A 12,005-nucleotide genomic window follows, 5' to 3' on the forward strand; every position below is an offset into this window, starting at 1 on the left:
TCAAGCAATGAAGATTGTGGTTCGTATGCCATCCATCGTGTGAGGAAAGTACAGTACTGTAAAATAGTGAGATATGTTTGGGATCAGGAAAATCCGCAAGGACTTTATTTGATGTGTGGCTGTGTGATTTGTTGCAATTTTGGATGTTAATGGTGGATAATCAAGATTAAAGTTATTATTATTATTTTAATTCATGTACCGGTACCTTTTTTCACTTTTTTGACCTTGACCATGGACCATTACCTTGAAGTTTGGATCTGTTAAAAGCTCAGACGGCAAAGAATCTGATTATCAGGTGTTTTTAGTTCATTAGAAAGTTGAGTGAGAGATGAGGGTTTGCGACCCTCTTCATCAAAAAGTGCATTTTTTAAATTTATGACTAGAGCTGTCATGCTCTAATCACGTCACCAGAAATCGGGGATGTTTACGTAATTTACAGAATGGTGCTGTCAAATAGATTTTTAAAAAAATCATCTTTTTTTTTAAGGTCACACATAGACGGCAAAGTTGATTCTGAGATACGAAAGCCATGTTCAATTGGCTTGGTTTTGGATGACGAAATGTAACATTTCAGATTCGTACACTGGAGTGAAAAAGATGAAAGGCAGAAATACTTGTCCGCACAAAAATGAAAATTCTCTTAATTCAAGTTTTAGACTCAGTTGCACATCTTCTATTTGTTCATACAAGGACCAAAGAAAAAGAGACCACACCTTACGGGTTGACCTATTTGACAAAAGAAAAAAGGACCTTTAGCAAGCAGCACGGCAAATGAAAGCTGGAAAGCACTCACCAAGGCCTTAAATTGGATTGCTGATCCCTTGTGGTTTGTTGCAAATTCACTTTTGACTCTCCTTAACATAAAGGTTAATCACCATCAAAAACACAACAGCAGAGGAGCTATCAGTTATCGGTGCTACAGGTCAACCAAGCTTGCTGACAATCGTTGTCGAAAATCGCGAATTGCCCCCAAATCATTTCAATCAATTATTTTCCTCTTTGACCATACTAAGATTTTGAAGTTTGACCTGAAACCAAAAATTCTAACAACAACAAAAAAAAGCTTGATGGAAAATATGGTTGTTGCTGATTTGTGTGTTGCCGTCAAACAAACACATAAGCAAACAAAACGAGACGCTGTTGATGTGTAACCCATACCCGTATTAGAATCTTGACCAACTTTGTCGAGGTTTATGATCTTCATGGATATTGAGTGCTGTCAGAAGTCTGCTTTGCTCACACGGTGAAAAATGAAGTGCGGTCATTAATATGTCATGCCTTGCAGCATTTATGGAGCGTCAGACTGGCTAACCTGAGTACCCCCCCACCCCACACCCACTCCCTCAGGAAGCAGACACGGATGATCAGCAGGGTACGCTTACGTATGATGAGTTTGCCGTCTTCTACAAGATGATGTCCATGCGGCGGGATCTCTTCCTGCTGATGATGGCCTACAGCGACAGGAAGGACCACCTGACGGCCGACGATCTGGCCAACATGCTGCGCTGCGAGCAAAAGGTTGTTGAGATCTTGTGGTACTGCCTCTCCAACATGCTGTTTGATTTACAGAGATTACTCACGCAAAGTTCGGCTTGCTTGGCCTTCAAGTTCAATTTCAAGTTGAACCGAAAAGCACTGTAGCCTTCACAAGAAAACTAAAAATTAGACCTGTACTAACTCACCATCGATGACTTCGTAAGTCAGTCCACGGCATTTTGTCTTTTAAACTTCAGTTTTAGCTACAGTCCACTAGCCACTCGTTTTTATGTCCCAATATGTCCTGGGAGTGGCAAAAAGCAGCTTGTAGCAAGTACATGAAATGTTGTTTGATCTGCTGCTTGTTGTGAAGTTTGCTGGCATCATCTAGTACCCAAATTTTTTTTGTGCTCACAATTCAATAAATAGGCAATGTGACAACTTTCATCTCAAAGAACGACTAAATCGGGTCACTTGAAGTTGCGGTGCAACTGCAGTGTATCTCAACCTGCGACTTTTCATTTCTATTCATAGATTCTGTTGTTTAAAAGCAAAACATTAGCTTGTTGATGTTGCTAACCGAAGTAGCAGCAATTATCGAGTTACGTAAACAGTCATCATTGAATTGAAATTTTACAGCACATTGTAAACGTGTTCTGTGCACGGTAACTGTGAATTACTATTTTACCACGAATAATGACAGCAGTTGAATGGAATGGCCACCAGGGGGCGGCGGGAGTGCCTCACTTGCCTACACTGACCGCACGTCAGACGCTCTTGTTCACAATCAGAGACTGAGAGGCTCTTATGAACTCTCGGGTGAATTTAAACATTACTACATGTTCTAAATGAGTTGCTTGGAAGGGAGTGTAATTATTTCAGTTCATCGACGCACTTCTTCACCAGCGGATAAAGAGTTGAGCTAGTTGAAACCTGTTGCTAACCAAAACAGCAGCACCCACATCCTGCCATTTTCCTCACTCTCTCCATATTAGATCTTTTCAATTTCTTTTAAAATCTACATACACTGAACGAAATGCTAATAAAATGATACCATCCAAAATATTATAGCTTTTGTTTTGTCTCTGCAGATGGTCAACATAACTCCAGAATATGTGGCAGAAATTATTGACAAGTTTGAGGTGTCCGATGAGAACAAACAACATGGTGTCATGGGGATTGAAGGTGAGCCTTGCTGTGTTGGGTATAGCGTTCTGTTGATGCATTAATAATAATGTATCCAGACACTGCTTGAAAAATGGCTCCATTTTTATAGACAGCGCCCCTCCGCTCGGCATAAAAATTAGTGCATCTTGATTTGAGGAAACCGGAGTACCCGGAGAAAACCCAATCAAACACATTCAAAGTGAATTACCAAGCAGACCTTTCTTCCCCGATCCCTTTCAGTCGTTTCATGTCGCCGTTGTGCCAATACGTTTGCCCATAAATAATTTTCATAAAAAAGTTTTTTAGCGAGCACTCACTCTCCCTCAACGTCATGATCATTCCCAGCTGAAGACTCCACTTAAGGCAGGCGACAGAGCGAGGAGGCGTGAGAAAATTGGGAAGTCAGTGCGCGGCAGCGAACGCGAGGCTGACGCGAGGAGGTGTAGGAGCGAGACTAATGTCATTGTTACCGTCGTGGGAGGATCACGGCATGACGCTGGCTTAAAGCCTGTGGGCCTGCAACATGATCCTTTGTGACAGAAATAACCTTTTTCTCACATAGACGGCAAATATTTTCAAGAATTTGATACAAGCATGACAAGATGGATGTCCACTCGCATAACTGCGTTTCCACAGCAAGACCCCCCCCCCCCCACCCCCACCCCCTCCCTTGTCTCATTCCGTCCTCTTCCCTTGATGGATAAATGGACTTGTGATTCCTCATCCGTTACCGTTAAAAACTTGCCCCTCAATTATATATATATATATATATATTTTTTTTTTTTAAATACTGGATGATCAGCTTACTGATGTCATGTGATCATGTGACTGTTGCATGACATGAAGTGACTGTTACTGCAGCGGTCACCAACCAGCGGCCCGCGGATTGATATACTGTACACCTTAGATTGTGATACATTGAGATTAAAATAAATAAGTTATGAGGTTTACATTTTTCATAGTCTGGAAAAATTACTTTAAAAAAAAAACATTAATATTGAGAAAAAGAATATTGGTGTGATAATTATGTTTTGAAATGACCAAAATTATAATAATAATCTTCAAGCCTTAATATGATTTAAAAATGTTAAATTGTACACATGAGAATTAAAAAATACTTCTCAAGGGAAAAAAATCCAAGTCAAGCGGTATGGAAGATGAATGAATGGATGAATAAAATAAAAATGAAATCAAAATCTCATGAGAATAATGTCATATTAAAAATTTTTTTTTTTTGAACAGCATGAAATATTAGACATTTACCTTTTACTTTTACAAACCAGTTTTGACATTACAAAAAGAACAGAAATTATTATTATTATTATTATTATTGTTGTTCATTCAAACAAAATTCTAAGAAACATTTTAACAACACGAAATTCAAACTTTTTGCGGGAAATAACTGAAGTTGAAATACTTTTTTTTTCTTTTTTCAAAGATCATAAGCTGTGAGAAAATGTTTTAATATTAAATTGAAAACTCTCAAAACAACTAGTATTACTGTATTATTGCATGAAGCATGCTGTTGTCGAAGCACCTTTGTCCAAATTACAGTATATCCTCTTTCAAAGTACCGTACAGTATTTTTCAGGATGTTGCAAAAATGGCAGTTTTATCACAACTGGGCAGTATGTCTTCATGTGTTCTTTGTCTCCTTCCAGGTTTTACAAGCTTCATGCGCAGTCCAACGTGCGATATTTTCAACCCGCTGCACAATGACGTGAACCAGGACATGGATCAACCTCTGTGCAATTATTTCATCGCCTCCTCTCACAACACGTACCTGACCGGAGACCAGCTGCTGTCGCACTCCAAGACCGACATGTATGCCTGGGTTCTCCAGTCCGGCTGTCGCTGCGTCGAAGGTCAGTGGACGTTCGCTCGTGATGTCACAGAAACAGAACAGGCCAACATGCATTCATTAATTTTTTTGCAAATTTCCCTAGTGTGGTACAAATAAAGGTTATCTTATCTTATCTTATTAAACGTGTCAGCATGGACTCAGAAGGAGCAGTTTTATCAAAACTGAACAATAAAGCCACACTATACACTATAGAGGTAAAGTCTTTGTGAACCAATCACTTTATTGATGAATGATGAGTTGGGCTAGTTCCGTCAATGCTTCGTTTCAGTTGATGTGTTGGTATTATTTTTCAGACAGGATGCATGGTTGTAACATTTATTTATTAATTGTTATAGTCTCAATTCAGTGCTTAGGAAGTGCAGTCCACGTATTTGTATAAGAATAAGAAAACCTTTATTTGTCTCACAATGAAGAAATTCCAATTTCCAGCAGCAAAGTTATGAAAGGAGACGAACAAAAAGTATAGGAGCTGATATAAGGGCAGCCACTCTTGCTGGCGCCATCTTGAAGCCATAATAACATAATCCAACATAATACAACACGACACATAAGACACAATCATTCAATCTTAAACACTGCTGCTAAGGAGAAGTTATGCTGTCATTTACATTTAAAAAACCAGAAGCCATTCATTTACGAATGTGATTTCACTTTAGTTTACATATTTAAATGTTAAGATATTAAGATTTGAATGAGGTAAAATAAATATATTATAATTATTTGTTTGAGATGTACTTTAATTCCTTTCTGTATAAAAATTCATTTGGTGTTCAAAAAGTCTTTTTTTCAAACTTGAGTTTTGAAAAAGAAGGGGTCGTCTTATATTCAGGCCAGTCTTATATTCGGGCCAATACGGTACTTCAGTGCTAGTCAGAATACCATGTATACTGCATTCCGCATGTTTGGTCCTTACCGAATAAATTCTTCTCTTTCTGGCAAGATTAAAGCTTTCAGTGTTAAATCGGGGTCATTTAGAAAATCCAAAGTCAAGTCTGTCCAAGTTGCGATAATGTGTCCTCAAGCCCCCAAGTATCACTTCACCTTCACGATAAGCAATGAGAAGCAGCGTTAAGAGGACAAGAGGCCCTCTTCTTACGAGAATGACACACAAGGTGTGTTTTTCCTCATCTCTCTCTCTGTCTCTCGCAGTGGACTGTTGGGACGGTCCAGATGGCGAGCCAATGGTCCAGCACGGCTACACGCTGACCTCCAAGATCACCTTCAAGTCAGTCATCGAGACCATCAACAAATACGCCTTCATCAATAACCAGTGAGCTCGCCGATGCCGTTCATTGACTTCCTCCGTGGCAAACATCAATGACATTCTGTCCGCAAAAATTCTACATGTGGTTAATTGCGTTATTGAGTACCTGCAAACAGTTCACTTAATGAAACAGAAATACCAAAAAAATCAGCAGAACTCTGCATTTTATTCAATAAGAAACAAAATGCACCGGTCAGCCGTCATCGATTTGAAAACAGGTTTAACGTTTAAACAGCCAACATTGGCTTTCTAAAGCAACGCCGTTATTTTTGGCCATCATTAGCATCTAAGCGCACCATCTGCTGATCAGTGTTTCCTGACAATCCCCACAGGAGTGACCATTTGTCTCCACAGAGTCCAATACCACCTCAACGAAGTGATCCAGACTCTTTTCCTTTACCATTTGAAGCCAGTGGCTCTGGTTATAAAGCCGTTTATTTCCTTTCAGGGCAGTGGCAGCAAGGCAGCGGATTCAAGCGGTGTAATTAACTCTGAAGTGGAGTTTCAATTTGGCAGCAGCTTGTTGGAACAAAAATAGAATTGCATTGAGTTTGTGCGCCCGTTTAGCTGTTATTTAGTTAAACTCTCAGCTTGTTTTGTTTGCTCGGTGGCTTTACAATGCGTTGCGTGCCCAATTAATAGATGTCAAGGTTTGTTTTGCTTGTAGCTCATGACATATGAAGCTAAAGCTCTCAAAGCGGGAAAAGTGGTGGTGGTGCGTCACGGTCCAAGTGACTCCTCTATTGTCACTTTCTCCCTCTTTAAACATTGTTTATATTGGCTGCTATGCCTCGTATTTGTCCATACATGGATTTGTTAGCTGTGTCGCAGTGCGTTTGAAACACTGTCCTTGCCGTCGCGTGATTTGAGTTACAAGCATGGTGACTGAATGAATCAAACGCATAATTCAAGGCACCACCTTCTTGACATTCCATATGTTGCAGACGCATTTTATTTTTCATATTTATATATCACGTTTTTCTTTATTGTCACGTCTGTTCTCCTTTTACACGCTTCTTATCCATCGTGTCATCTCTTAGTATGATGAAGGGCCCCTGGCTGTGTGGAAGTGGCAAAGCGCCGCACACGCACACACCCTCATGATTCAACCGAGAGAATCTCAGCTTGTCACTATAAGTGAAATGAAATAACTTGATGTATCTCGCTCAGTTGGCCCTTTTTTGTCACAAGCACAGCACCTGTTTGTGTGTGTGTGTGTGTGTGTGTGTGTGTGTGTGTGTGTGTCTGTTTTGTGTGCGCCCGTGTGTTTATATGCGGGTGTGTGAAGAGGTGAAGGCAGGCTTGCTTCCCCGCCCAAGGCGAAGCTGTCACTCTGACAAAGCTGACATTTCTGCTACCGCGTGGCCAAAAGTCACTTTTCTAATTGAAAACACCGTCTCACATAGAACCTTTCTCACACACACTCACACACACACACACACACACACGAGACGTAGAGGTGAATAGTTGTCACAACAGATTCGATTTCCTCTTTGAAACGTTCACTTGTTGTCTGTTGGACGTGAACTTAGGGACACGAAGAGACGAGACCGTTTCTTTGTTGCTCACCCTAACGCTCTGTTGACGTAAACCGCATGTGTGGTGTGTGGCAGGTACCCGGTGCTTCTGTCCATTGAGAATCACTGCAGCATCCAGCAGCAAAAGAAGATTGCCCAGTATCTGAGAGAAGTGTTTGCTGACAAGCTGGACGTCGGGCACGTGCTCAGCAGAGAGTCCAAGACGTTACCGAGCCCTCAGAGCCTGCAGGGCAAGATTCTCATTAAAGTAAGTCAAAACCAAGACGATATATGGGATCCAAGCGGCAAAACCATGCTGGAGAAAGTGAACGTGGCACGAGTTTGGAATGAAAAGAAATATGTTCAAAATGGAAAAGTATGAATTTCAGGATTTTGGAAGTGCTTAACCAGGGCCCAGACCTAAATCCAAGGACACAAATAGACAAACAACCATCCGCGCTCACTATTGCACCTTGGGACAAGTTTGAGCTGGGGTCGGCAACCTTTTACACTCAAAGAACCATTTCTGCGCAGGCATCATGGAATATTTCATTTTCTTCAGATATTTGCATTTTCTTTCAAAGATTTCTCCATCGTTTGGTCTACCTTGGGTTGAAAGTCTTCATGTTGTCGAAAAGTGCGACAAAAAAATAACACAAAATAGAAATTAATGTATTTTAATATTTGGAGATCACAATAATCTTATGATTTACAATGACAATTGAACAAACAAACAAGCACAAATAAAATAATGCCGCTTGTCAAATCTGCCTTCTGACATGCCGGGTGCTCGCAAACGTCTTTGAAGAAGGCGAAGGCCAATCACCGAAATTGCACATGGTCTAAAGGAAGAAGTTGTGATGTCGGGAGGTAAAATAACAAGGCCAGAGTGTAGCCAAACATGGCATTCTATAAACAGGCTATTAACAGCACACCATTAGTTTGTACAACTCAAATAGTTGCCATTGCAGAACGCCTATCCTTCCTTTTTCATCTCAACATTTTCATAGCAACACTGCCCCATAGTGTACAGTCATAGAACATAACAGCAGTGATGCACCTTTTTAAGAAAAATAGCACTTTTTTCGGACACTTACAATTTCTTTTCCCAAGCCATGCAAAGCCGCAACATAAGGATGAAAAAGCCGTAGGTTTCTGACCCCTGATTTATAGTTTTTCCATTAACCTGCCATGCATGTTTTTGGAATCTGGGAGGAAACCGGAGTACCCAGGGAAAACCCACAAAGGCCCAGGGTGAAAATGCAAACTCCACACAGCAAGGCCAGAGATGGCATCAAACCCACGACCTCTGCACTGTGAGGTCGACGCGCTAATCACTGGCCCATGCATGTTTTTGGAATGTGGGAGGAAACCGGAGTACCCGGAGAAAACCCACACAAGCGGGGGGAGAACATGCAAACTCCACACAGGAAGGCCGGCAGAGCCGGAATCGAACCCTGCACCTCTGCACTGTAAGGTGGACGTTTAACACAGTTCCGCCCAATGTACCGGTAAATGCATTTTGATGAAAATAGTAAAGACCCTTTTGAAGTATAAAACCTATTCAATTAACGCAGTTAATAGCATTAGCGCAGATGATCTCACATTTACCCGATTGTTCCGCTTTGGCAATGTTTCAAATGCTAATTGAACTAAATATTCAACAAAATGATCAAATTTAAGATGACATCTCAATTGGCCGCGCTCAATGTACCTCATAAGAAGAAGAAAAAGAGACAGTAATGGTCAAACTAAGAGGGCCTGTTCTCACAAGAGATTTCTTGCAAAAAGAAATGCAGAACAATTGGTATTACGGACCACAGGATGGTTTCAATATTTAAAGACGTCTCATGACGGTATCATCTGTTTTTACGACGCTGCCACATTCAGAGGACAAGCAGCAATATTTGTGTGGTGCGGGGGAAAAAACTGTCCTTAATGTGAGCATTGCATAAATAATAGAACTGTTCATTGAGTGGAAATTAAAGATTCAGTTGTCAAAATCCCGCTGATGCCCATTGACGTGCCGCCGCTGCCGCAAAAGTGCTTCTTCTCAGCGCTCGTTAATTCAGCAATGTTTTGATACCATCGTTTTGATTGCTGTCCGACTCACGACGGCCGTTTTAGCTTGACGTCACATCGCAAGATGTTGATGCTGCAAGTCGCCATTTTAGACGTCTTTCCTCTGGGTCGCAACAAGAAACCGATTGATTTTCACAGAGGACTGAAGATGTTGCTTGGTTGTTACCTGAACCCTGAGCAGGTGTGATGCCATTTTCAGTCAACCGCAAGTGGCAAAATTGCTGCCCCCCCCCCCACCCCAATATGGATAAAACGGGTGAATTTTGCTGCTATGCCTTTAAGCGTACACACTACCACGGCTCTAAATTCATAATCACGTTCAATATTGTATTTGTGTAAAAAAAAATGAAGATAAGCAATGAAATGAAAAGCCGTGAGTCGTATGACTCTTATAACTTTCCTGTCCGCTATCGAAAAAGAGACCTCAGCAATTGATTCCAAACCAGTGCAGGAGATCCAATACTTCTCCAGCTAGCATTGTTGAAGCAATCGTTAAACCTTTGAGAATGATCTCCATTTCTCTTTTCTGTTCTTGCGTTACGAAAAGAATAATTGATTTTAGCAGTGACGTAAGGCGGTGGAGGCTTAGTTATCCATGTTTAACAGCATAGGGGCCGCTTTTTGCTGCTAGACACAAAGACAGGGAGAGGGCTTTTCTAGCGTGTTTAGTATTATGGGTGCCCTCTGCGGCATGCATTGTTCCCATGGTAAAAAGCTTTTGTCTCTTCCGAGTGAAGATCCCCCCCAAAAAGTCAAAAAGCTTCATTGATTTTCCCACAAAGCCTTTTAGTCCTCTTTCAGCTCCTCAGCAGCCTCCAAGAGTACGGACACATAAAAAAAAGGCAAATAAGGAGCAAACGAGTGGTGGTAAAATGTGCGGCGGCTTTTTGAAATGAGGGGGCTGCAATGTTAACCAAGAGACTACAGAGGGCTGAGAGTTGGCCATTGATTTTTGGATTTTTTTTTTTTCACAGAGAAGCTCAGAAAATCTACCTACTCCCACTCACACCCTCGCTAATGTGCTCCGGCTCGACCGGATGATCCTCTCCTGGGGAGCTTTTCCGAGAGTCGGCAGCAGATTGTATATTTGCGTATGTGTGTGGGAATGTGCCAACATTGGGAAAAGAACCACATGAGTCATTTGGAGAAGTACGCCTCCTCTTTAAGCGTAGAGTAGGGTTTTTTTTTGGTTGCCATTGTAGTGTTTTTTTTTTTTTTTTTTTTTTGCTGGTCTCTTTAGAGCAGGGGTCAACCGGAAGCCAAGGTCATGTCACCACCCACTTTATTAGAAGTCAAACCAAGCACGATTATTTTTCAATAATGGATGGTGTATTGATTGTATCAACTTTCAATCAAAGTTGATACAATTTAATTTGGGGTGAGCAGTTGAATGATTCATGACAGTATTGATTAAACGATTCTGGCCCTTCCGTACTTTGGTTGCTCAAAATAGCACGAAACAATATGCAGCAATCAATGCTGTGTTTGAGACATACTATTCACGGGTGATGACTTTTTATCGCTTTCACACCGTGCAGGGCAAGAGTCTCCCTGCATATCTGTCTGCGGATGCTGAGGAAGGCGAGGTGTCCGACGACGACAGTGCAGACGAGATTGAGGACGATTTCAAGCTCAAGAACAGCAATGTGAGACACCGCAGACCTTAAAATGTTGATATTTCAATGCTGCTTTTGAATAGAATGATGGTTCACTTTGACATTTTCCAGGAAAGAAATGACAGAAAACCTTGTTAGGCGCCTGCTCAGTGAGCATTGACAGAATATGCCTGACAAGTAATAATAATAATAATAATAATAATAATAATAATAATATATTGTATTTACAGGCGCCTTTCAAGATACCCAAGGACACTTTACAATAACAAACAATAAAACACAACACACAGTGTGCCACTATTTCGATTTGATGAACCGGTTGCCAGTCAATTGCAGGGCACACACAGACAAACAACCATTCACACTCACGATCACACCGAGAGACAATTTGGAGTGCCCAATCAACCTGCCATGCACGGTTTTGAAATGTGGGTGGAAACTAGAATACCCGGAGAAAACCTACACAGGCATGGACATTGAAGCACATTTAAATGACAGGATATTCATACTACACAGCTAAAATGGCTTGAAACTACCAAAACAAATGGCACCAAATGTCCCTCGAAACACTTATTGTTTAAAAATGGCGACGCACATCGATGAGGACAATGCAAGTATTGTGTGAAAGTGGCTCATCTTTCTCGACAGTCTCTCCATATTTTTATCAGATGATGCCCGCATGTGTTCTCCTTATTAATATGACATAAAGCAGGACAGCACTCCAATCATTTGTCACATGGTTCCCCTGTGTGACTAAATACGGCCACGTTCTCCCCATATCTAGCTGGAGGCGCGTGGGCCGCAGATGCCACTTTGGATGAGCCTAGTCCTTTTTAAAAAGGGCGGGAGCAGGCTTCTATCGACGAGTTTTATATTTCTTTTATTTTTAATATAGGGAGCTCATTAAAACCGCAACCAGACAAGCATCTTTGGCTGAAGACGAAAATTTGAAGCCAGCAGTCTGCAATGCGTGATAATTGCTTCCTTCCTTCCTTCCTGTGCAACAAAACTGTATTTTA

General features: G+C 41.2%; 1 protein-coding gene across 7 annotated transcripts in view; it reads left to right on the forward strand.

Annotated features, from left to right (window-relative positions):
* plch1 (phospholipase C, eta 1) overlaps positions 1 to 12,005 on the forward strand; it is a 58,367-nt gene that overhangs the window by 30,339 nt on the left and 16,023 nt on the right. For all 7 annotated transcript variants that reach the window (XM_052077432.1, XM_052077433.1, XM_052077434.1 and 4 more), the window contains 6 exons: positions 1,348 to 1,518; positions 2,568 to 2,661; positions 4,305 to 4,508; positions 5,657 to 5,777; positions 7,385 to 7,556; positions 10,909 to 11,016. In XM_052077432.1, coding sequence (XP_051933392.1) covers positions 1,348 to 1,518; positions 2,568 to 2,661; positions 4,305 to 4,508; positions 5,657 to 5,777; positions 7,385 to 7,556; positions 10,909 to 11,016 — 870 coding nt within the window. The remainder of the gene's footprint in view (positions 1 to 1,347; positions 1,519 to 2,567; positions 2,662 to 4,304; positions 4,509 to 5,656; positions 5,778 to 7,384; positions 7,557 to 10,908; positions 11,017 to 12,005) is intronic.

Source organism: Hippocampus zosterae, chromosome 10, assembly GCF_025434085.1.
Source record: "Hippocampus zosterae strain Florida chromosome 10, ASM2543408v3, whole genome shotgun sequence".
Taxonomy (NCBI): Eukaryota; Metazoa; Chordata; class Actinopteri; order Syngnathiformes; family Syngnathidae; genus Hippocampus; species Hippocampus zosterae.